At 40.9% G+C, this 27,825-nt stretch overlaps 1 protein-coding gene across 1 annotated transcript; it reads right to left on the minus strand.

The window, feature by feature from the left end:
- Positions 1-1,765: 1,765 nt before the first annotated feature.
- LOC138365618 (gigasin-1-like) lies at positions 1,766-27,040 on the minus strand. Its single transcript, XM_069326102.1, has 2 exons — positions 27,035-27,040; positions 1,766-2,272 (listed from the first exon to the last, which is right to left on the minus strand). Exons 1-2 carry the CDS (start codon positions 27,038-27,040, stop codon positions 1,766-1,768), a joined length of 513 nt encoding a protein of 170 aa, XP_069182203.1.
- Between the last annotated feature and the right edge of the window lie 785 nt (positions 27,041-27,825).

Below are 27,825 nucleotides of genomic sequence, written 5' to 3' on the forward strand. Positions count from 1 at the left end.
GGGACACCCTGTATGTAATAACCCAGTACAATCTCTGAACATTTTGAGACACCCTGTATGTAATTACCCAGTACAATCCCTGAACATTTTGAGACACCCTGTATGTAATTACCCAGTACAATCCCTGAACATTTTGAGACATCCAGTATGTAATTACCCAGTACAATCTCTGAACATTTTGGGACACCCTGTATGTAATTACCCAGTACAATCTCTGAACATTTTGAGACACCCTGTATGTAATTACCCAGTACAATCTCTGAACATTTTGGGACACCCTGTATGTAATTACCCAGTACAATCCCTCAACATTTTGGGACACCCGGTATGTAATTACCCAGTACATTCCGTAAAAAATTTGGAACACCCTGTATGTAACTACCCAGTACTATCCCTGAACATTTTGGGACACCCTGTTTGTAACTACCCAGTACTATCCCTGAACATTTTGGGACACCCTGTTTGTAACTGCCCAGTACTATCCCTGAACATTTTGGGACACCCTGTTTGTAATTACCCAGTACTATCCCTGAACATTTTGGGACACCCTGTTTGTAACTGCCCAGTACTATTCCTGAACATTTTGGGACACCCTGTTTGTAATTACCCAGTACTATCCCTGAACATTTTGGGACACCCTGTTTGTAATTACCCAGTACTATCCCTGAACATTTTGGGACACCCTGTTTGTAACTGCCCAGTACTATCCCTGAACATTTTGGGACACCCTGTTTGCAATTACCCAGTACTATCCCTGAACATTTTGGGACACCCTGTTTGTAACTGCCCAGTACTATCCCTGAACATTTTGGGACACCCTGTTTGTAACTGCCCAGTACTATCCCTGAACATTTTGGGACACCCTGTTTGCAATTACCCAGTACTGTCCCTGAACATTTTGGGACACCCTGTTTGTAATTACCCAGTACTATCCCTGAACTTTTTGGGACACCCTGTTTGCAATTACCCAGTACTATCCCTGAACATTTTGGGACACCCTGTTTGTAACTACCCAGTACTATCCCTGAACATTGACCACATAAACGTTGGAGATCGTGAAGATGACATTAGGCCAGAGTCTACTTTGGTTACTTCTCGCATTGAAAATATGTTGTTTAATGAGTTGAATAACTGCAAGGTTTCCAAACGGTTGTGTCAATACATTAGTAAATATGACGAGCGGTAGAGGTATGGCAAATAAACCACGAGTTTGTATTAGAAGTAAAATCATAAATTTTATTACTGGGCTCGAACATTTTCTAAATAGAATGCCAAACAAAATTGTCAAAGGTGTTTTGTGCAGAATTAAATATGACGGGTCACAAAGTCGATGGTCAGGTCAAAGGTAGTTTGTGGGTTTCGATTATATACTAGAAACTAATGAAGAAGTTAGATTATATCAAAAGTTAGAGATATGATCACAGATAACAGAAAGGTATTTTTTGAACAATGTCACTGATCAATATAGGAGTTTTCTATAAGAAATGTGCTCCCAAAATATTTAATAAAGACAAATATATATAAAAAGCAGAGATGGAAAGACATTCAGGATTATACAGCTCCGCCAAATATTAAATGTTTTTAGAGAGTGTATGTGTACGTGTTGGCGGGAGATTACATTGTACACACACAAGCTGTTTTGTGTATACACAAAATCATTCTTGCGTATCTAAATGTACTTTTTTGTATTGTGGGAGCGTGAGAGAGAATATTCAGGATAAGGGAAGAACTGTATTTATTGTTCTTGTACTTGGGGACGTCTACATTATAATTTATGACAACTGATCACTTTGTTCTTACTTTCATGTATCTTGAATGTTGCGATCATGCTTCTCACTGTCTCTTGTTTGTTGTTATCGTACTCATCATTCTCTTGAATGTTGTGATCATACTCAACATTCTCTTGTATGTTGTGATCATACTCATCATTCTTTTGAATGTTGTGATCATACTCATCATTCTCTTGAATGTTGTGATCATACTCATCATTCTCTTGAATGTTGTGATCATACTCATCATTCTCTTGAATGTTGTGATCATACTCATCATTCTCTTGAATGTTGTGATCATACTCAACATTCTCTTGTATGTTGTGATCATACTCATCATTCTCTTGAATGTTGTGATCATACTCATCATTCTCATGAATGATGTGATCATACTCATCATTCTCTTGTATGCTGTGATCATACTCACCATTCTCTTGTATGTTGTGATGATACTCATCATTCTCTTGTATGTTGTGATCATACTCATCATTCTCTTGTATGTACTATTTCAATGTTATATTTTACATAGCTTGAATTCCCTAATCAAATTACTCTAGGATCAGTTAAAATTGTACATAAATATGTATATATTAATAGCGATATTCAGACCATATATATTTTGTTCCAGATCTGTAAGTCTTCCTCTCTTCGACTTATAGTTTTCTCAGTTCAGGAGCCAGTCTTGTGGCAAATATCTGAACTTTCTCTCAGCTCCCGTCTGGTAGCCCCTTTGTCCGGATCTTTGAAACATTCATGGAAGTGTGCCAGCTTTGCATAGGCCACTGTGATTCAGTTTGTGTTTATATATATATATATATATATATATATATATATATATATATATATATATATATATATATATATATATATATATATATATATATACAAATGGAAATGTTCGTTTGTTCAAATTCGCTAATCTCCGAAAGTTCTTCACCGATTGCTTTGAAATTTTAACACAATGTTCCATTCGCATCAGAGCGGGTTTTTATATACATATTATATTAATGTCACGTCTGTGACGAAAAAAACATGCTATTTTTGAAAATGTTTTTCATGTGAAAGAAATCTTCGAAAACTCTTTACCGATTGCTTTGAAATTTTGACATAACGTTGCATTTGAATAGGCGCATATTTTTATATTCTTACTACATACATGCCTCACCTGTGACGGGAAAAAACATGCTTTTTTTTATAAACAGCGCCATCTGTTGGACGTAGGAGCAACACACACTGTTATCTCCCAAAGTTCTTCACTGATTACTTTGAAATTCTGATACAACATTCCATTCGAATATGCGCGTGTTTTTATATGCCTACTGTATAGATGCCACATCTGTGACATGTAAAAACATAATTTAAAGAAAAAACAGCACCATCTGTTGAACGTAATGGCAACACACACACACACACTATACTAAATATGTTATGATTTCCACTTCAATGTTTCCGATTGCATCAATAAATTGAATTTTCATAGATTTCGATTTATTTTAATTTTGATTTAATTATTTTGTGTGATATTGCGTTAGAATTTAGCTGTGTTGTTTACCATACCATTCATTTCGTGAGTATAAGTATAGATGCCACACATCTGTGACAGTAAAAACCTGCATTTTTGAAAAACAGCGCCATCTGTTGCACGTAAGAACAACTCACGCTATACTATATATGTTACGATTCCATTTCAATGTTACCAATTTCATTGATAAATTGAATTTTCATAGATTTCGAATTATTTTCATTTTGATTTAATTATTTTGTGACACTGCGTTGGAATTGCGCTATGTTGTTTACCATACCGTTCATTTCAAGAGAATAGTTAATTTTTTTATTTCTTCATTGTTTTACATATTGGTTTTAATTGTTTTTCTTACATTTCAGTGATTGGAACATCAGATCATTTGATGTTCCCAATTTTCTGACGGGAACATCAGATCATTTGGGAAGGCATCGGACGAGGGAGTAGGGAATGGTGGGGAGGACGAGAATACGGGGGGTGGGGAATTGTGGGGACGAGGGGCCAGGGAAATGGAGAATGATGGGAAGGACAAGGAGACAGGAGAGTGGGGGGATGGTGCAGAGGACGAGGGAACAGGGGAGAGGGGAATTATAGGGAGGCCCGGGGGATGGGGGAATGGGAGATGGAGTAGAGTACGAGGGGATGGTGGAGTGGGGAATGGTTAGAAGGACGAGGGGACGGTGGAGTGGAGGATAGTGGGTAGGATATCAAGGATGGGGGAGGGACGAAATTATGGGGAGGACGAGGGGACGGGGAAATGGGGAATGGTTGAGAGGACGTCGGGACAGGAGAGTGAGGAATGGTTGGGAGGACGAGGGGACGGGGAAGAGGGAATGGTGGGGAGAACTGGGAGACAAGGGGAAGGTTACTGTGGCTCAGCAACGCATGGCCGGGTACAGCTAGTATATATATATACTAGCTGTACCCTTTAATACTGGTACGGAGTCTTGAAGTAGGTAGAATATAGTTGTGCATTAATTGGCTGTTGATAGCTGATGTTGACTTCTTGATGTGTAGTGCCTCGCAGATGTCAAGCCGCCTGCTATCGCTGTATCTGTCGATGATTTTTGTGTTGTTTGTTAAGACTTCTCTGGTGATGGTTTGGTTGTAGGAAGAGATTATATGTTCCTTAATGGAGCCCTGTTGCTTATGCACTGTTAATCGCCTGCGAGGCACTACCCATCAAGAAGTCAACACCAACAATCAACAGCCAATTAATGCACAACTATATTCTACCCACTTCAAGACTCCGCACCAATATAAAAGCATCAAGAAATATGGGCCAATAGGCCCTTTGCAGTTACTTCCATCCTTCCCTTTAATTTACTCAATTTATAACTATTGTTTCTTGTTCTGTCTTGTGTTGAAAGTTTGCTCTATCTTGTGTTGAAAGTTTTGTTCACCTCATCCAAAACTGTTGTAACATATCACCTCACCCACATGCGGGTATATAAGATGAAAGCTGTTTAAATGATAGCATAGGTGAGCTCTGTTTAGTGTTTGCAGGTTATAGTTGTGTGTGTGTAAACTAAAGTATTTGAAAATGTAATAAGTTATTATGAAACGCGTTCAAGTGTCGCGTCAGACTAGAAATAAAAATGAATTTTGGAGAATTGATTTTTCAATTACCATCGACAGTGAAAAGAAACATAAGAAATATTGAGAAAATTCGTGTTAGAATTATTAATCTTACTTTTTCGGTCATATTTAATAATATATGTTTACAAGAAAGACTGCTACCAACCTATACTAATATATATATATATATATATATATATATATATATATATATATATATATATATATATATATATATATATATATATATATATATATATATATATATTTCATTGAATATGACCGCATATTCTGTATTTATTATTTTCTGGTTTAGGGCTTCTATCCCTCTAACTATTTTCTTAGCATCAGGGCTTAATTGAAATAGGAGTTCTCCAAAACTCATTTTCGTACTTTTAAGGTGAAGAAAAGAAGTGATTTACTATAGAGCGTATTACACTTATTTGTATAATTTGCACGACGTTTCGAACCTCCATGGTTCATTCTCAAGTGAACAGATCTTACAATACTAGTTGATTTTATACCCGCATTAGGTCAGGTGATAATACAATGAAGGTGAAAACATGGGGGGATACATAAGGGATAAACATAGGGGCTGCAGAAGGCTTATTGGCCCATACGAGGCATCTCCTATCTAAACACAAAGATTAATCCAGTGTAATTGGCCTGTTATGTTGGACATTGTCTTCTGTGTTGGCATCGATATGTTCTTGTCTTGTCCTTACTCTCATGGTGGGTAGAGTAAATAGTTCCGTGATTTGGGTGTTCATGGTAGGTCGCTCTATTCTTATGTGAATTGCCTCAAGAATTTGTAATCTTCTTGAATCTTGGGTTTTGTCTATTATGCAAGTATTCTTGTTCAACATTTCTCTTGTTAGAGTAATGTCATGGGCTTGTCTCATGTGATTCCTAGGGGCACCAGATTGAAGATGGCATGTCAAACGCCTCGTCAGCTTCGTCGACGTCATACCAATGTACTTACATTGAAGGTTACATCCTTCGTGGGGGCAAGTGTACATGTATACAACGCTTGACTGCTGTAGAGGGTTCTCCGTCGGCTTCGGGCTGTTTTTGATAAGGAGTTCGGAAGTCTTCTTGGTTTTGTAGAATATTATCAGGTTTATGTTTTGGTTAGGAGTAGTGCTTTTTACTCCTTTACGGATTATTTCTTTCATTATTCTTTCCTCTTTTATATGTTCACTGTGCATAGTTGATTTGTAATATAATTTTATTGGGGGAGTTGTGGTTTCTGTTCTAGGTTCTGAATTATACCAACGGTCCAAGTGTCTTCTTATAGCAGCGTTTATTTCCGCGTTGCTATATCCGTTGTTCACCAATACCTGAGTTACTCTTTCAAACTCTCTACTCACGTTGCTCCATTCAGAGCAGTGGGTAAGCGCTCGACGAATATAAGCATTGAGAACACTGGCTTTGTATCTTTGGGGGCACTCACTTCTACCGTTCAGGCATAATCCTATGTTGGTGGGCTTGGTATATACGTTGGTGCTTAAAGAGGTTCCTGTTTTTGTTATTAGTACATCCAGGAATGGCAGACTGTTATTTTCACTATTTTCATGTGTAAATCGGAGTACTGACTCACTCTCTAGGTGTCTTTTTAGGTCAATTAGTTCATCTGAGTCTTTTACTATTACGAATATGTCATCTACATAACGGCAGTATACAGTTGGTTTTTGTCTGCTACTGAAGACCCTATCTTCGATGGTTCCCATATAAAAATTAGCAAATAAAACTCCTAAGGGGGAGCCCATTGCTACTCCGTCTATTTGTAAATACATGTCTCCTTGTGGACTGATGAAAGGGGCTTCCTTTGTACATGCTTCGAGAAGACTTTTCAAGTGTGGCTCAGGTATGTCTAATTTTAAATGTCTCAGGGTCTTCAGTAGCAGACAAAAACCAACTGTATACTGCCGTTATGTAGATGACATATTCGTAATAGTAAAAGACTCAGATGAACTAATTGACCTAAAAAGACACCTAGAGAGAGAGTCAGTACTCCGATTTACACATGAAAATAGTGAAAATAACAGTCTGCCAGCCATTCTTGGATGTACTAATAACAAAAACAGGAACCTCTTTAAGCACCAACGTATATACCAAGCCCACCAACATCGGATTATGCCTGAACGGTAGAAGTGAGTGCCCCCAAAGATACAAAGCCAGTGTTCTCAATGCTTATATTCGTCGAGCGCTTACCCACTGCTCTGAATGGAGCAACGTGAGTAGAGAGTTTGAAAGAGTAACTCAGGTATTGGTGAACAACGGATATAGCAACGCGGAAATAAACGCTGCTATAAGAAGACACTTGGACCGTTGGTATAATTCAGAACCTAGAACAGAAACCACAACTCCCCCAATAAAATTATATTACAAATCAACCATGCACAGTGAACATATAAAAGAGGAAAGAATAATGAAAGAAATAATCCATAAAGGAGTAAAAGCACTACTCCTAACCAAAACATAAACCTGATAATATTCTACAAAACCAAGAAGACTTCCGAACTCCTTATCAAAAACAGCCCGAAGCCGACGGAGAACCCTCTACAGCAGTCAAGCGTTGTATACATGTACACTTGCCCCCACGAAGGATGTAACCTTCAATGTAAGTACATAGGTATGACGTCGACCAAGCTGACGAGGCGTTTGACATGCCATCTTCAATCTGGTGCCCCTAGGAATCACATGAGACAAGCCCATGACATTACTCTAACAAGAGAAACGTTGAACAAGAATACTTGCATAATAGACAAAACCCAAGATTCAAGAAGATTACAAATTCTTGAGGCAATTCACATAAGAATAGAGCGACCTACCATGAACACCCAAATCACGGAACTATTTACTCTACCCACCATGAGAGTAAGGACAAGACAAGAACATATCGATGCCAACACAGAAGACAATGTCCAACATAACAGGCCAATTACACTGGATTAATCTTTGTGTTTAGATAGGAGATGCCTCGTATGGGCCAATAAGCCTTCTGCAGCCCCTATGTTTATCCCTTATGTATCCCCCCATGTTTTCACCTTCATTGTATTATCACCTGACCTAATGCGGGTATAAAATCAACTAGTATTGTAAGATCTGTTCACTTGAGAATGAACCATGGAGGTTCGAAACGTCGTGCAAATTATACAAATAAGTGTAATACACTCTAGTAAATCACTTCTTTTCTTCACCTTAAAAGTACGAAAATGAGTTTTGGAGAACTCCTATTTCAATTAAGCCCTGATGCTAAGAAAATAGTTAGAGGGATAGAAGCCCTAAACCAGAAAATAATAAATACAGAATATGCGGTCATATTCAATGAAACATGTTTGAAAGAAAACCTGCTGCCAGTATACACCAATATATATATATATATATATATATATATATATATATATATATATATATATATATATATATATATATATATATATATATATATATATATATATATGTGTGTGTGTGTATATGTCGTACCTAGTAGCCAGAATGCTCTTCTTGGCCTACTATGCAAGGCCCGATTTGCCTAATAAGCCAAGTTTTCCTGAAATAATATATTTTCTCAAATTTTTGTCTTAGAAATGATAAAGCTACCCATTTCATTATATATGAGGCCAATTTTTTTTTTATTGGAGGTAAATTAATGTAGATATATGACCAAACCTAACCAACTCTACCTAACCTAACCTATCTTTATAGGTTAGGTTGGGTTAGGTAGCCGAAAAAGTTAGGTTAGGTTAGATAGGTTAGGTAGTCGAAAAACAATTAATTTATGAAAACTTGGCTTATTAGGCAAATCGGGCCTTGCATATATATATGCATACATACATGCACGACATATATATATATATATATATATATATATATATATATATATATATATATATATATATATATATATATATATATATAATATATATATAATATATATTTCGTACTCAGTAGCCAAAACGCACTTCTCGGCCTAGTATGCAAGGCCGGATTTGCCTAATAGGCCGAGTAATTATCTATATTTTTAATAAATTGTTTCCAATTGGTTTATTTAAAATATTATTATTATATTATGACAGTGTCAGACCACGGAGGAAGAATTGAAACAGGAATTTCCTTAAATTCTTTCGTATTTAATAATACATCTTCAGAAAGGAGAGGGATCTTTGGGTGCGAATCCTCACCTTTCTGAAGATATATTATTAAATACGAAAGTACTTGAAAGAAATTCCAGTTTCAATTCTTCCTCCGTGGTCTGACACTGTCACATTTTACATCACGTGTTAACTTTCGTAATTTACACACACACATTATTATATAATATTAAAAACATAAATTATTGATTTAGTTATGTTAGTTTAGGTTAGGTTAAGATAGGTTAGGTTAGGTTATGTAGGCTTGGTTAGATTCGGTCATATATCTACGTTAGTTGTAACTCAATTTAAAAAAAAATAACTCATACATAATGAAATGAATAACTTTATCATTTCATAAGAAAAAAATCGAAAATTATTGAAATTCAGGAAAACTTGGTTTATTAGCAAATCGAACCTTGCATAGTAGGCCAAGAACTGCGTTCTGGCTACTAGGTACAACTTATATATATTGTGACGATAATCTCTTTCAAGAGAGATTGAGCCTGCTCTTCCCTACATCATTACGTCGTACATACAAGATACTATGTAGAAGATACGTCCACCAGTATCGCCAAACGTTTTGCCCAGGAAGCAAATCGTACCATGCACACACCGACACCTGGCCACAGCCCGCCGTAACCAGCAAACTGCTTATCCTCTGCCTGCCTGTTGCTAATTGGCTGGTGTCTCGTTGCACCTGCACTCACCACCACCACCGCGAGTCGACGTCTGGGCAGCAGCACGCCAGACTCGTCAGAATATCTTTGTGCTCCATGAAGTTGACATCTCTCGCTGGTAGACAAAGCCTTGGCTTTCGTGTACTAAGGGAGGTGACAGCTTGAAGCCAGTATTCCAGCACCCATTATTTAATTTATTTTGCTATCACTGTAACTTGTCTTAGCGTAACTTTTCATTTGCCAGTGATTATTCATGTTATTTTGTTTGTTGACTTGTCCTACATTTTATGAGATTGCTTTTATTCATGTCTTGTTTTCTAGAGTAATTAAAATTTCATTGTTTATATACTTGTGTTTTGTGTGTCTTCCCATTACCTTACCACAGACGAAAAGACAAACTTTTTTCTTTTTTTTTGTGATGTGACGAGGCCCTGCCCCCAGCTTTTGAAACACCCGAACACCAACGCTTTACCGTCACAATATATATATATATATATATATATATATATATATATATATATATATATATATATATATATATATATATATATATATATATATATATTGGTGTATTTTGGCATCATGTTTTCTTTTATACATGTCTCATTGAATATGACAGCATATTCTGTATTAACTATTTTCTGGTTAGGGGCTTCTATCCCTCTAACTAGTTCGCTTGCAGCAGGGTTTAGTTGGAAGAGGAGTTCTCCAAAAGTCATGTTCAAGGTGAAGAAAAAGTAAATAACTATAGAATGTATTACACGTACTATATAATTGCACAACGTTTCGAACCTACATGGTTCATTCCCAGGTGATAAAAAAATACAAGTCGCATTAGATTTATACCAGTACGGGGTCAGGTGAAAAAACTAGTAGAATAAAGGAAAAATCAAGGGGACGAAGCACATACAAAGATTAATCAGATGTAATAGGCCTATTGTGTTGAGCAATGTCTTCTGTAATGGTATCGCTATGTTCTGGTCATGTTCTTACTCTCATGGTGGGTAGAGTAAATAGTTCCGTGATTTGGGTATTTATGGTGGGTTGTTAAATTTTTATGTTGATTGCTTCAAGAATTTGTAATCTTCTTCCATCTTGGGTTTTTTCTATTATATAAGTGTTTTTATTCATCATTTTATTTTTTTATTTAATTCCCTAACTAGAGAAATGGCGAATAAAAACACTTGTATAATTGACAAATCCCAAGATGTAAGAAGATTACAAATTCTTGAAGCAATCCACATAAAAAATTAATAACGTACCATGAATACCCAAATTACTGAACTATTCACTGTACCACCATGAGAGTAAGAACATGACCGGAACATAACGATACCTTGGATACCTTGTTACCTTGTGGTTAATTTGTGTTCCTTTCGGGGCCTTACGTCCCCGCGGCCCGGTCATCGCCCAGGCCTCCGGGTTGCTGGACTGGTCAACCAGGTTGTTGGACTCGGCTGCTCGCAGCCTGACGTATGAGTCACAGCCTTGTTAATCTAGTATCCCCTGGAGATGTTTATCGAGTTCTCTCTTGAACACTGTGAGGGGTCGGCTAGTTATACCCCTTACGTGGAGTCGAATCGTATTGAACAGTCGCGGACCTCCCATGTTGGTAGAGTTTAGTCCCCTTAATTAATTCTTACCACTTTCGTTGAGTCTTGTCCTGACTTTCGTCAGCAGCGTCGCCGTGGCTTTACCATCTGCTGAGGTCACTCTCGGCCTCGTTGTCAGGAACTTGACCCGTGAACCAGAGCTCCTGCAGCCTCACCACGTTGTCTCGTAATTGTTACCTGAAAACTCACCATCACACAGTTTGGTTTTTCCATCACACAGTATGTTTAAGTGATATTTATATAATCATTTACCTCGTGTCTATTAGGCAAGTCGCCACAACATGTGAATGAAAAACACAAGCACAGGTCGTATAAAGGAGAAGAAATATTGGGCAAATTAAGTCTTCGTGAAAGGGTTTAAATGTCCACAGCACCGCAGCAAAAAGTTTTAGATGCCTCTCTGGGCGATTTGCTGCCGGTGGGAGGGGGGGAGAGAGGCCTGGAAGTGGTTCTCACTGGTTCTTAAGCAACCTGTCCTTATGGAGAAGTACCATGCAGGTTATCACTTCAAAACCACTAAGTAGTGTTACTAGCTACTCCCTATCCACGGTTAGGTTAGGTTTAGGTTACGCTGGGTTAAGGTTACATTACGTTAGGTTATGTTAGGTTTGGAAATGTTAATATGATGTATTTATTCTCAAACATGTGAAATAATAAATTAGGTGAAAGTGTTAAAAAACTATATGAGTATCCCTAGAATTTAATTTATATTAAACCAAATTCTTCAGAACATTTACAAAACTACGAGTTAAGTAAATACATGTTATATTTTAAACCACTAACTTATAATGAATAAAGTAGTAACTTGAGAAATCTATCTGATTAAGACAAAGGTTCACATGACAGGTAATAAGCAGACAATTATTGGAACTGTAATATGTTTTTCACGCCATCATTTAAAGCAAACTTATAAACAAATTTGTTGATAAAATAGCTCTAAAGTTAATAGTAATAACAGGAATAAAAAATAGGAAATGAAGCAAAATTAAATTAAACAAGAAAAACTGTAATATAAAGAGAAACCAATGAAAAAACATTAGGATATGAAGATACAAGAAAATATAAGATATTAAAGACATCCCAGCAAGGTAGCAGGAATAGTAGGAAACGTAATAGAAAGATGTGCTAGTTTAAGACATGCGGGAGTATCAGTAGAAGGAGAGGAAGCAGAGAGAGCTTCGATACTGTATAAAAATAGACATTTAAAAGAACTGAAATAAAGTGATAAATCGTTTGAAAGTATTAGGAGTTCGTCGTATATCACATGAACAGTAGTCTGTGATTTATTACGTAGAAAACGGTTCTAAAACTTAATTCCTCGCCCTTCCTTCCCTGGATTGTTTCGCTTTAATCTTACGTATTATAAATTCATAGCTGACTTTCTCAGAGAGAGCGGGTGCACGGTTACATCACACACACACACACACACACACACACACACACACACACACACACACACACACACACACACACACACACACACACACACACACACACACACACACATTCATACACACAATCATCTAAGCCAACACATCAAGGGGCCGACAAGAATGAGAGGGGAAGATGAACCAGTTATGCTCGATCTGATCTTTACCCTCAATGAGTGGGATATAAGGGATGTTAAGATGGAAGCCCCCTTGGGAATGAGTGATCACAGTGTATCGATCTTTAAGTACCTGGTAGAGCTAGGAATGATCTCCCCAAAAAAAAGAACTAGGAAACAAAAGGCTGGCATACCGAAAGGGGAATTATGAGGGGATGAGAAGTTTTCTAAGGGATATACCATGGGACACAGATCTCAGAGTCAAGACAGTACATGATATGATGGACTATGTCACCCAAAAGTGTCAGGAGGCAGTAAACAGGTTTATCCCGGCCCAAAAAGAATCAAAAGAATCGATGGTTTAATAGGGAATGTATGGAAGCAAAGGAACTGACCAAAAGAGCATGGAAGAACTTCCGGAATAACCGAACAACAGAAAGCAGAGAGATACCAGAAAACCAGGAATGAGTATGTTAGTGTGAGAATGGAAGCACAGACAAATTATGAAAATTATATAGAAAGCGAAGCCAAGACCGATCCAAAGCTACTCCACAGTCACATCAGGAGGAAAGCAACATTGAAAGAACATGTAATGAGAACTTAGAACAGGCGAGGACAGGTATACAGAGAATAACAAGGAGGTGTGTAAATAATTCAACAAGAGGTTCCAGGAGATCTTCAAAATAGAACAAGGTGAGGTCACTGCACTAGGAGAGGGGGCAGTAAACCAGGCGGCCTTGGAAAGGTTCGAAATTACGAGAAATGAGGTCGAAAGACACCTGTTGGATCTGGATGTGAGAAAGGCTGTTCGTTCAGACGGGATCTCACCATAGGTCGTGAAAGAGTGTGCAGAGTCAATCTGCTTGCCACTCTCCATAGTGAATAGCAGGAAGAAATATGGAAGACGACTAATGTTGTCCCAATATACAATAAGGGTGACAGACAAGAGGCACTGAACTACAGGCCAGTGTCCTTAACTTTATACCATGCAAGGTGATGGAGAAAATCGTGAGAAAAAATCTAATAACACATCTGGAGAGAAGGGACTTCGTGACAAATCGCCAACATGGTTCAGGGGGTTTAAATCTTGCCTTACTGGCTTAATAGAATTCTACGACCAGGTGACAAAGATTAAGCAAGAAAGTGAAGGAGGGGCAGACTGCATTTTTTTTTTTTTTGGACTGTCGGAAAACCTTTGATACAGTCCCCCATAAGAGGCTGGTACATAAGCTGGAGAGACAGGCTTAACTGGTAAAGTGCTCCAGTGGATAAGGGAATACCAAAGCAATAGGAAGCAAAGAGTTACAATGAGGGGTGAGACCTCAGATTGGCGTGAAGTCACCAGTGGAGTCCCACAGGGCTTTGCACTCGGTCCTATCCTGATTCTGATATAGGTAAATAATCTCCCAGAGGGTATAGACTCATTCCTCTCAATGTTTGCTGACGATGCCAAAATTATGAGAAGGATTAAGACAGAGGCGGACTGCTTGAGGCTTCAAGAAGACATAGACATACAAAAGGAATGGTCGAACAAATGGTTGTTAGAGTTTAACCCAAGCAAATGTAATGTAATGAAGATAGGTGTAGGGAGCAGGAGGCCAGTTACAAGGTGTCATTTGGGAAGGTTGAAGAAAGACCTGGAGGTTGATATCGCGCCAGACCGGTCCCCTGAAGCCCATATCTAGAGGATAACATCAGCAGCATATGCCAGGTTGGCTAACATTAGAACGGCATTTAGACACTTCTGCAAGGATTTATTCAGAACTTTGTATATCACCTATGTCAGACCAATCCTGGAGTATGCAGCCCCAGCATGGAGTTCATATCTAGTCATGCATAAGACCAAACTAGAAAAAGTTCAAAGGTTTGCCACCAGACTAGTACCGGGCTGAGAGGTATGAGCTACGAGGAGAGACTACGGGAATTAAACCTCACGTCGCTAAAAGACTGAAGAGTTAGGGGGTATATGATCACCACGTACACGATTTTCAGAGGAATTGACAGGGTAGATAAAGACGGGCTATTTAACACAAGGGACTCGACCTAGTCTTCAGTCTGAACGACTCCGAAATAAGAGAAATCGGGTTTCAGACACCAGTAGGAATGAGTGACCACAGTGTACTGGCGTTTGAGTACCGGATTGAAGAAGGGTTATTGAACTCGAGGGTTGTACTGAAAACAAGTGGCTGGCTTTCCAAAAGTGAAACTAAGAAGAGATAAGAAAATTCCAAACAGACATAGCATGGGAAACTGAGCTCAGGGGAAAGACGGCCCAAGACATGATGGACTACATCACGCAGATGTGCAAGGACGCAGCAAACAAGTTTGTCCCAGTCCAAAAGGAAAACAGTGAAATGACGATGATAAACCCATGGTTTATTCAGAAATGTAGGCTAGCTAAGCAGCAAAGAATAAGGGCGTGAAGAAACTATGGGAATAACTGGACACTTGAGAGCAGAGAAAGATACCAGAGTGCCAGGAATGAATATGCCAGGTTGAGAAGAGAGGCAGAAAGACAATACGAAAATGACATCGCAAGCAAGGCAAAGACCAGCCTAAATTGCTGAACAGGCACATCAGGAGAAAAACAACAGTAAAGGAACAGGTTATGAAATTAAGGATAGGGGCAAAAGGATTCACTACAAACGACAAGGAAGTGTATGAGGAACTGAATAAGAAATTCCAGGAGGTCTTCATCTTAGAGCAAGGAGAAATTCCAGAGATAAGAGAGGGAATAGTTAACTAGGTACCACTGGAAGGGTTTGAGATTACCAGTGGGGAAGTAAGGAAGTGTTTACTAGAGTTGGATGTGACAAAGGCTATAGGCCCAGATGTAAACTCCCCTTGGATACTAAAGGAAGGAGCAAAAGTACTGTGCCTACCACTCTCCAAGGTGTATAACAAATCACTGGCAATAAAGGAACTGCCAGAAATTTGGAAAGCAGCTAATGTAGTTCCGATATACAAGAAAGGGGATAGACAGAAGGCACTGAACTACAGGCCAGTGTCCCTAACCTGCATACCATGCAGGCTGATGGAGAAGATTGTGCGAAGGAAGCTAGTGGGACATCTGGAGCGTAGGAGCTTTGTAACACAGCATCAACATGGGTTCTGGGATGGCAAGTCCTGCCTCACAGAGCTAATTGAATTCTACGACCAGGCAACAAAAATCAGGCAAGAAAGAGATGGGTGGGCAGACTGCATATTTTTGGATTGCCAGAAAGTCTTTGAAATAGTACCACACAAGAGGCTAGTGAAAAAGCTGGAGATGCAGGCTGGAGTGACAGGGAAGGTACTCCGTTGGATAAGGGAGTACCTAAGCAACAGAAGACAACGAGTCACTGTGAGGGGTGAGGTCTCAGATTGGCGTGACGTCACAAGTGGAGTCCCGCAGGGGTCAGTCCTTGGCCCCATACTGTTTCTGATATATATAAATGATCTTCCAGAGGGTATAGACTCGTTTCTCTCAATGTTTGCTGATGATGAAAATTTATGAGGAGGAGAGAAACCGAGGATGATTGAAACACACACACATACACACACACACACACACACACACACACACACACAACAGCCAACATTTGTTCGGCTTACAACCGAACAAATAGTTGTTAGAGTTTAACCTAACCAAATGTAATGTAATGAAGATAGGTGTAGCGAGCAGGAGGCCAGATACAAGGTATCATCTGGGAGAAGAAATTCTTCAGGAGTCAGAGAAAGAACAAGACTTGGGGGTTGATATCACGCCAAACCTGTCTCCTGCAGCACATATCAAGATTGTAACATCAGTGGCATATGCCAGGCTGGCCAACGTACGAACGGCATTCAGAAACTTGTGTAAAGAATCATTCAGAACTCTGTATACCACATGTCAGGCCAATCCTGGAGTATGCAGCCCCAGCATGGAGTCCATACCTAGTCAAGCATAAGACTAAACTGGAAAAGGTTCAAAGGTTTGCCACCTGACTACTACCCGAGCTGAGAGGTATGAGCTACGAGGAGAGACTACGGGAAATAAACCTCACTTCGCTGGAAGACAGAAGAGTTAGGGGGGACACGATCACCACATTTAAGATTCTCAAGGGAATTGATAGGGTAGATAAAGACAGGCTATTTAACACAAGGGGCACACGCACTAGGGGGACACAGGTGGAAACTGAGCGCCCAAATGAGCCACAGAGATATTAGAAAGAACTTTTTTAGTGTCAGAGTTGTTGACAAATGGAATGCATTAGGAAGTGATGTGGTGAAGGCTGACTCTATACACAGTTTAAAGTGTAGATATGATAGAGCCCAATAGGTTCAGGAATCTATACACCTGTTGATTGACGGTTGAGAGACAGGACCAAAGAGCCAGAACTCAACCCCCGCAAACACAACTAGGTGAGTACACACACACAAACACACACACACACACACACACACACACACACACACACACGCACACACACACACACACACACACACACACACACACACACACACACATACAAAAGAGTCAGGAGACAGTAAACAGGTTTATCCCAGCCCAACAGGAAAAAACAAAGAAGCAAAAGAATAATCCGTGGTTTAATAGGGAATGTATGAAAGCAAAGGAGCTGAAGAAAAGGGCGTGGAGGAACTTCCGAATTAACAGAACACCAGAAAGTAGAGAGAGAGATACGAGAGAACCAGGAACGAGTATGTTAGTGTGAGAAGAGTAGCTGAGAAAAGTTATGAAAATTATATTGCTAATAAAGCCAAGACCGAACCAAAGCTATTACACAGTCACATCAGGAGGAAAAGGGCAGTGAAGGAACAGGTGATGAAACTTAAAACGGGTGAGGACAGTTACACAGAGAATGACAAAGATGTGTGTGAGGAACTCAACAAGAGGTTCCAGGAGGTCAGGAGGTTCTAGAACAAGAAGAGGTCACGGCGCTAGGAGAGGTGGCAGCAAACCAGGCGACCTTGGAAAGGTTCGAAATTACAAGAGAAGAGGTCAAGAGGCACCTATTGGAGTTGAACGTGAGAAAGGCTGTTGGGCCGGACGGAATCTCACCATGGGTATTGAAAGAGTGTGCAGGAGCACTTTCTTTGCCACTCTCCATAGTGTACAGTAGATCACTGGAAACGGGAGACCTAGCAGAAATATGTGAAGACGGCTAATGTAGTCCCAATATACAAAAAGGGAGACAGACAAGAGACACTGAAATACAGGCCAGTGTCCTTAATTTGTATACCATGCAAGGTGATGGAGAAGATCGTGAGAAAACACCTAGAAACACATCTGGAGAGAAGGGACTTCGTGACAACCCATCAACATGAGTTCAGGGAGGGTAAATCTTGCCTTAGAACTGAGGGATATGAGCTATGAGGAGAGTCAATGGGAATTAAACCTCACATCACTGGGAGACAGAAGAGTTAGAGGGGACATGATCACCACATACAAGATTCTCAGAGGAATTGATAGGGTAGATAAGGACAGAGTATTTAACACAAGGGGCACACGCACTAGGGGACACAGATGGAAATTGATTGTCCAAATGAGCCATAGAGACGTTAGAAAGAATTTTTTCAGTGTCAGAGTAGAAGACAAATGGAATGCATTAGGAAGCAATGTGGTGGAGGCTGACTCCATACACAGCTTTAAGTGTAGATATGATAGAGCCCAGTAGGCTCAGGAATCTGTACACGAGTTGATTTACAGTTGAGAGGCGGGACCAAAGAGCCAGAGCTCAACCCTTGCAAGCACAATTAGGTGAGTGCACACACACACACACACACACACACACACACACACACACACACACACACACACACACACACACACACACACACACACGCGCGCGTGCGCGCGCACGCGCACACACACACACATACACACACACACACTCACCCGCAAACCCCACCCAACCCTCACCCCTCCTATGCACCTCCAGCCCACATTTAACCCCCTCACATTGTGACCCCCTAACACCTTCCCCCATCTCCCTCTTCCCCCTCTTCTACCCCAAAACCCCCACCTACCCCCAATTCCCCCCTAACTAATACACCCTCTCTTCCACTCCCAGCACCCATGCTCCATTCTCCTCTCAGCCCTCAATATCTCTCTCCCCCCAACCTCTCAACCTCTATCTGACTCTCAGTCTCACTCTATTTCTCAACCCCCCTATGCTATTCAGACCCCTAACTTTCAGACCCATTATGCCCTTCCTACCCACCTAGATGCCCAGACCCCATTCGCCTACCAGGCACTCCCAGGCACCCCCCCTAGCATCCCCCCCCCATTCACCCCCACAGCCCCCACTCGCCCCCCAGACACCCCCCAGTTCCCCCCCAGACCCCCAGTGAAAGGGGGAACTCTGACACCCGAGTTTTCAAGAAGAGTCTCAAGGTTTGGTACACCAATGCTGATGGGGTAGCCAATAAAGCAGAAGAGATAAAAGAAAGAGTTAGTGAGGCAGACCCAGACATAGTGGCAATAGTGGAAACTAAAATAAATGGCATGATCTCGGATGCAATCTTTCCAGAGGGGTACCAGGTGATAAGAAATGAAAGGACACAGAGACAGGGAGGAGGAGTGGCACTAATAATAAAGCGGAAATGGAAGTTTGATGAGCTGGAAAATCCGGGTACCAATGAAAGCACGAGCTTCGTACATGGAACTCTGACAGTGGATGGGAAGAAGATTGTAATCTTGATACTCTACAATCCCCCACCAAACAGTAGGAGGCCCAGGCAGGAGTACGAGGACAGCAACAAGACATGTATAGATGAACTGCAGAGGGCAGCAACTATAGCGCATAGAATGAAAACGAAGCTGCTGGTCATGGGGGACCTAAATCATGGAGAGATAGACTGGGAAACGAGGAATCCCCATGGCGGGGAGGAGACCTGGGTAGCGAAGCTGGTAGACGTTATTGACAGGAATTTCCTAACACAGCATGTGAAAGAAGATACTAGGGAAAGAGGAGGGGATACACCCAGCCTATTAGATCTCATTTTCACCCAGAATGTAGAAGACATCGAGCATTTGGAACATGAAATACCACTAGGAGCTAGTGACCATTGTGTCCTAGTCTTTGACTACATGATGGAGCTTAAAATTGTGACCAAAGGACAAGAGGTCCGGGAAATGAGACTTGATTACAGAAAAGGGGACTACAGAAGGATAAGGGACTACCTGAGAGAAGTGCAGTGGGAGGAAGAACTTAGAGGAAAAACAGTGCAAGGTATGATGAACCAAGTCATATTGAAATGCATGGAGGCTGAAGAGAGATTTATTCCAACAATAAAGGAAAAAAGCAGGAGGGAATATAATAACCCATGGTTTAATAGACAGTGTCAGGAAGCAAAGGTGAAAAGCAGGAGGGAGTGGAGGAAGTACAGAAGACAAAGGACAGAGGACAACAGGATTAGATGTAACAGAGCTAGGAATGATTACATTAACATAAGACGAGTGTCGGAAAGAAATTATGAGAATGCTATTGCAGTCAAAGCGAAAAAGCAACCTAAATTACTACATAGCCATATAAGAAGGAAGATGTCGGTAAATGACCAAGTGACAAGACTGAGGAAAACAGAAGGGGCATATACAGAAAGCGACAAGGAAATCTGCGAGGTACTGAATGCAAAATTCCATGGAGTGTTCACAACCGAGCCTGAGCAGCTCCCATTGTTAGAAGCGATTACCCAAGATGAATGACTATCAGATATAGAGGTGACAGCAGAGGAGGTAATGAAACAGTTGACAACACTGGATGCAAATAAAGCTGTTGGACCAGACAAAGTATCACCGTGGATACTTAAAGAGGCAGCGCAGGCTCTCAGCGTGCCTCTGGCAAAGACCTTTAATGAGTCACTTATGTCGGGAGAATTGCCCAGTTGGTGGAAGGAGGCAAATGTCGTACCGATTTTCAAAAAAGGTGATAGGGAGGAGGCACTTAACTACAGACCCATATCACTGACAAGCATCCCCTGCAAAATACGTAAAAGAATAATTAGGATAAGACTTGTTGAGCACCTGGAGAGCATTGGGTTTGTAAACAAGCACCAACATGGGTTCTGGACAGGGAAATCATGCCTAACAAACCTTTTAGAATTCTATGATAAAGTAACAAGGATAAGGCAGGACAGAGAAGGCTGGGCAGACTGCATATTTCTTGACTGCCAAAAGGCCTTTGATACAGTACCGCACATGAGACTGCTATACAAACTTGAGAGGCAGGCAGGAGTAAGCGGAAAGGCCCTAGTATGGGTGAAGAACTACCTAACAGGAAGGAGCCAGAGGGTAATGGTAAGGGGCGAGAAGTCTGACTTGGGAACAGTAACAAGTGGAGTACCTCAAGGATCGGTGCTGGGACCAATCCTCTTTCTAATTTACGTAAATGATATGTTTACAGGAGTGGAATCATACATGTCAATGTTTGCGGATGACGCAAAATTAATGAGACGAGTTGTGACAGACGAGGATTGTAGGATCCTCCAAGAGGACTTAAACAGGTTGCAGCAATGGTCAGGGAAATGGCTACTGGAGTTTAACACCAGTAAATGTAAAGTTATGGAAATGGGATCAGGTGACAGGAGACCAAAGGGACAGTACACAATGAAAGGGAACAGTCTACCTGTAACGATTCGAGAAAGAGACCTGGGAGTGGATGTCATACCTAATCTAACTCCTGAGGCACATATAAATAGGATAACGACAGCAGCGTACTCTACATTGGCGAAAATTAGAACTTCATTCAGAAACCTAAATGAGGAGGCTTTTAGGGCGCTTTACACTGCCTACGTGAGACCCGTCTTAGAGTATGCTGCGGCATCATGGAGCCCCCACCTGAAGAAACACTTAAAGAAACTGGAGAAGGTTCAGAGGTTTGCGACGAGGCTTGTCCCAGAGTTACGAGGGATGGCATATGAAGAGCGTCTGAAGGAACTGAACCTTACGACACTAGAGAAAAGAAGGGAGAGAGGAGATATGATAGGGACATATAAAATACTCAGGGGAATTGACAAAGTGGAAATAGATGAAATGTTCACACGTAATAATAACAGAACGAGGGGACATGGGTGGAAACTGGAAACTCAGATGAGTCACAGAGATGTTAGGAAGTTTTCTTTTAGCGTGAGAGTAGTGGAAATATGGAATGCACTTGGGGAACAGGTTGTGGAAGCAAATACTATTTATACTTTTAAAACTAGGTATGATAGGGAAATGGGACAGGAGTCATTGCTGTAAACAACCGATAGCTGGAAAGGCGGGATCCAAGAGTCAATGCTCGATCCTGAAAAGCACAAATAGGTGAGTACAAATAGGTGAGTACACAGACTTATTAGTGGGGCCTAGCGGCTGAGTGGACAGCGCAATGGGGTCGTAGTTCTAGTGGCTCGAGTTTGATCCCCAACTAAGGCGGAAACAAATGGGCATAGTTTCTTTCACCCTGATGCAGCTGTTCATCTAGCAGTAAATAGATACCTGGGAGTTAGACAGCAGCTACGAGGTGCTTCCTGGGGATGTGTGTGTGTATTACCCTAGTTGTATTCATCTAGTTGTGCTTGCGGGGGTTGAGCTCTGCTCATTCGTCCCGCCTCTCAACTGTCAATCAACTGTTTCTACTACTACTACTTATTTTTCCACACCACACACACACACACACAAACCCCATGAAGCAGCTCGTGACAGCTGACTAACTCTCAGGTACCTATTTACTGCTTGGTAACAGGGGGCAGAGCGTGAAAAAAGTCTGCTCGTCGTTTCTTGCCGGCGCCCAGGATCGAACCCAGGACCACAGGATCATGTGTCCAGCGTTCTGTCCGCTCGGCTACCGGCTCCCGAGTGTGTGTGTTTGTACTCCCCTAGTTGTGCTTGCGGGGGTTGAGCTCTGACTCTTTGGTCCCGCCTCTCAACCGTCAGTCAACAGGTGTACAGGTTTCTGAGCCTATTGGGCTCTATGATATATACACTTGAAACTGTGTATGGAGTCAGCCTCCACCACATCACTTCCTAATGCATTCCATTTGTCAACCACGCTGACACTAAAAAAGTTCTTTTTAATATCTCTGTGGCTCATTTGGGCACTCAGTTTCCACCTGTGTCCCCTAGTGCATGTGCCCCTTGTGTGTGTGTGTGTGTGTGTGTGTGTGTGTTTGTGTGTGTGTGTGTGTGTGTGTGTGTGTGTGTTTAAGTGTGTGTGTGTGTGTGTGTGTGTGTGTGTGTGTGTGTGTGTGTGTGTGTGTGTGTGTGTGTGTTTAAGTGTGTGTGTGTGTGTGTGTGTGTGTGTGTGTGTGTGTGTGTGTGTGTGTGTGTGTGAGTGTGTGTGTGTGCGCGCGTGTGTGTGTGTGTGTGTGTGTGTGTAGATATGATAGGTCCCAGTAAGCTCAAGAACCTGTATACCAGTTGATTGACAGTTTAGAGGGGGTACCAAAGAGCCGGAGCTCAACCCGCGCAAGCACAACTAGGTAAGTACATACACACAGGGGGCCTTACTGCTGAGTGGCCATCGCCTCGGATTCGTAGTCCTGAGGTCCGGGTTCGTTGCCGGTGGTGGCAAAAAACAAATGGGCAGAGTTTCTTTCACCCTAATGCACCTGTTACCTTGCAGTAAATAGATACTTGATAGTTATAGATGTTACGGGCTGCTTCCTGTGTGTGTGTGTGTGTGTGTGAGTGAAAAAAAAATGTTCACTGACAGTTGAGAGGCGAGCCGAAAGAACAAAGTTCAACTCCCGGAAGCACAACTAGGTGAATACACGCACCTATGATATTCCTGAGGACTTGTATTATATTTTGAAGAACATCCAAATATCGAGAATGCCAGAATGTTCCTTCTGACAACATGGTGAGTCATCTGTGTTTCCAATTTCCATATAAATCATCTCGTTCTTCTTTTCTTTAATTTGAACATTGCTTATATATCTATTTTATCAGTCTCCCCGTTAGTATTTTGTACATCGTTATCATGTCCGTCCTCTTCCCTCTTTCCTCCAGTATAGTTAGATAGACTTCCGAAGTCTTTCTTCATAGCTCAGTCCCCGTAAATCAAAAACGAATCATGACAATTTTTTTGCACCTTTCCTATGTTTTTTGTGTTTTTTGGTTCCATGCTGGTACTCACTTAGTTGTACTCACCTAGTTGTTCTTGCAGGGGCTGAGCTTTGGCACTTTGGTCCCGCCTTTAAACTGTTAATCAACTAGTGTACAGGTTTTGGAGCCAATTGAGCTCTATCAAATCTACATTTGAAACTGTGTATGGAGTTAGCCTCCAATATATCACTACCTAATGCATTCCGTTTGTTAACTACTCTGACACTGAAAAAAAATGTTTTTGATGTCTCTGTGGCTCATTTGGGTACTAATTTTGCGCCTTTGTTCCCTTGTTCGCGTTCCACCCGTGCTAAACAATTTGTCTTTGTCCACCCAGTCAATTCTCCTGAGAGTTTTGTAGGTGGTTATCATGTCTCCAATAACTCTTCTGTTGTATTCTGTTGATATACCATCTGCTCAAACCACTCTCGTTATCAGGAACTTGACCTGTGAACCAGAGCCTCAGCAACCTCAAGACGTTGTCTCGTAATTGGTACCAGTAACCTCCCAATCACTCAGTTTCATTAACATTCTTGGGACGAGAGGTTCAGCTCTCGTAGCCATTCCTCGTAGCTCATATCTCTCAGTTCTGGGACTAGTCTGCTGGCCTAGCTCTGAATCTTCTCTAACTTTGCCTTGTCTTTAACTAGGTATGGACTCTAGGCTGGAGCTGTATTCTCCAGAATTGGTCTGAAAAAGTGGTATACAAGGTCCTGAACGATTCCGTACACAGGATTCTAAGGATTGTTTCTATGTTAGCCAACCTTCCATATGCCTCTGTTGATATCCTTTTGATGTGAGCCTCTGGGGACAGGTTCGGTGTGATATCAACCTCAGAGTTTTCTCTCTGGTTTGACTCTTGTAGGATATCACTTCCCAGATGGTACCTTGTGTTCAGCCTCCTGCTCCCTTCGCCTTATTTCATTACTTTACAATTTCCTGATCTGAACTCTAGCAGCCATTTTCTAAACCATTCCTACAGTTTTCCAGGTCGTCCTATAGTCTCTATCTTCATCTGTCTTGATTCTTCTCATAATTATTGCATCATCAGCAAACATTGAGAGGAATGAGACTATACCCTCTGGAAGATCGATTACATATATTAGAAACATGATGGGTCCAAGAACAGAACCCTGTGGGACTCCGCTGGTGACATCGCGTCATTCTTACGTTTCCCCCCTCTCACAGTTACTCGCTGTTTCCTGTTGCTTAAATACTTCCTTATCCACTGGAGCACCTTCCCTTTTACTCCTGCCTGGTTCTCCTGCTGATGTCAAAGGCTTTCTGACAATTCAAGTAAATGCAGTCTGCCCACTCTTCTCTTTCCTCTAATTTTTGTTGCTTGGTTATAGAATTCTGTTAGGCCTGTCAGACACGATTAATCATTATTGAACCGATGCTGGTGGTGTGTTGCAAAGCTATTTCCCTCCAGATGCTCTACGAGCCGTTTCCTCACGATTTTCTCCACCACCTTGCATGATATACAAGTTAAGGAACTGGCGTGTAGTTCAGCGCCCCTTGCCTGTCACCCTTTTTGCATATTGGGAATGGAAATACATTAGCTGTCGTCCAGCTTTCCTGTAAGTCTCCTGTTTCCAGTGACCATTGAGAGTGGCATATTTAGTGCCTCAGCACCTTTTAGAATCCACCGTGAGATTCTATCATGACGAACAGGCTTTGTCACACTCATTTCCGAAAGATTCCTTTTGACCTCATCACTGGTGAGCTCAAATTCCTCCAAGGTTGCTTGGTTTGCCTCCTCATTTAGTGCTGGGACTTCTCCTTGTTCTATTGTGAAGACCTGCTGGAATCTCTTGTTGAGTTCTTCACACACCTCCTTATCATTCTCTGTGTTTCTGTTCTCCCCTTTTCTCAGTTTCGTCACTTGTTCCTTCACTGCTGTTTTCCTCCTGATGTGGCTGTGGAGCAGTTTTGGTTGGGTCTTAGTTTTGATCGCGATGTCATTTTTATACTGTCTCTCTGCTTCTCTCCACACTCTGAAGTACTCGTTTCTTTCCCACTGGTATCTCTCCCTGCTCTTGGGTGTTCTGCTATTCCTGTAGTTTCTTAGTATTGTTGTACTCAATTGCTTCACTTGCTTACATTCCTGATTGATCCACGGATTCTTCTGTTGCTTTTAATTCTCCTCCTTTGGACAGGGATAAACCTGTCTGCAGCTTCATGTCACTTTTGAGTGACATAATCCATCATCACCTGTATAGTCTTTTCTCTGAGTTCTGTTTCCTTATTATTCCCATTAGGAAGTTCTTCATCTCCTCATCTCACCACACCTTCAGCTTCTGGTGTCAGGAAGTTGCAGGTGTGCGCGCGTGCGTGTGAGTGCTCAAGCGCATAGAGATTTATATGCAACGAGGAAAGAAAAGTTGCCACAGTGGCAATAGATTATAATACAACAGGAATCTTCACATTCTCTTGCTGATTTCTGTGAATGACGTCCAAGTGGAGACATGTTATAATTATAATTATAAGTCCAAGTCCATGTTATAATTTTTTAATGATGACACTGAGAAGATTCCAAATAAACTACAAGGGGATTTTGGTATACTAAGAGAATGGTCTAGGAAGTGTTTAGAGTTTAGGATTTCAAGAGTTTAACTCCATTTCGTGCAAAGTAATGAAGATCGATGTTGGAGATATCGTACCAATTTTTTTATCCTGATAGACTCATTAACTGGGTAAATTCAGTTTCTTATGCGCGGCTGACTGTCATAATGATCCCCACCAGACAAGTCCTATAGATGAGAAGAATGAGTTCTGAAGAAATACTAAATGAGCTTATCCAAACATCAGTAGAAAATCCTGCAAATAAATGAATAAGAGAACAGAGCAAACTTCAGAAGGTCTGTTGAAGCCTGCGAGGAAACTTTTATTTACACACAATCTAACTCACACACATATATATCTAACCAATACTTGAGACGATCCCTCGAGTGAATCCAACCCGTGAATTGTTCCATGAATCCTCAACCCAATTTAAAAATCGGCATTTACCATGTTGTTTCCCAATTTTAACTTATCAAATTAGTACCAATTGTTTCGCAATTGATATTCTGAATTCCTTGTTAATATTCCTCTATATTATGTCATTTTGTCTGTTTTCTTACCTCCATCTTGGCATCAGCTGTTCCTGTACTTTGAAGAGCCTGTAAATAAAGTTTTCTAAGTTTTTCTTCTTAAGAAAAACTTCTAATCTCTGGAATGGATATTTAATTATACTGGGATATACTTAAGGTAACTTAAGTTCTTAAGTTAAGTAAAGTTCTAAGCTAACTTAAGTTAAGTTCCGAACAAGGCCACAAGGTAGTCGTAATGAACTAGACTATTTTCAAAGAAATAAGTAAATTGAAGGAACAAGAGAGCGAAGTGGTAATGGCCAATTTCCTACATGGACGCTAATGGGGATATACTAGAGCACAATCCAGTCATTCTGGAACGTGAAAACCAGTCGATTGGAGGATAAAGGACGAGATTAATTTAAGCCCTTGTAATCTCAGTTAAATGCATTACACTTCTTCAGGACCTGACCCGAGTGTGCTGTAGTCAATCCCGATTTATTCAACCCCAACCAAATATATCAAGGCATGCGGTAACTATTTCTTAATTTTGCTGTTAACAAAATAATTGATATGTTTGACAATTTACAGTTTAAGTGTTCTTCAAACTGTAAATTAGATTCTTGAAACCTCATATGACTAGTGGGAAGGAGAGCTCGAAGCCTATAATTGCCGGAATCATCTACTCCTTGTTACAGAATGCTCAATTTACTCATGTAAAAGATAATATCTGACTGTCTATCTGTCTGCCCACTGATGGACACCAGACACCTGGGCCTAACCTCACATAACCTGGCATGGTGATTTTTTATTGTAGGCCGAATGTTATAGGAGGACTGGGA

Source organism: Procambarus clarkii, chromosome 2, assembly GCF_040958095.1.
Source record: "Procambarus clarkii isolate CNS0578487 chromosome 2, FALCON_Pclarkii_2.0, whole genome shotgun sequence".
Classification (NCBI taxonomy): domain Eukaryota; kingdom Metazoa; phylum Arthropoda; class Malacostraca; order Decapoda; family Cambaridae; genus Procambarus; species Procambarus clarkii.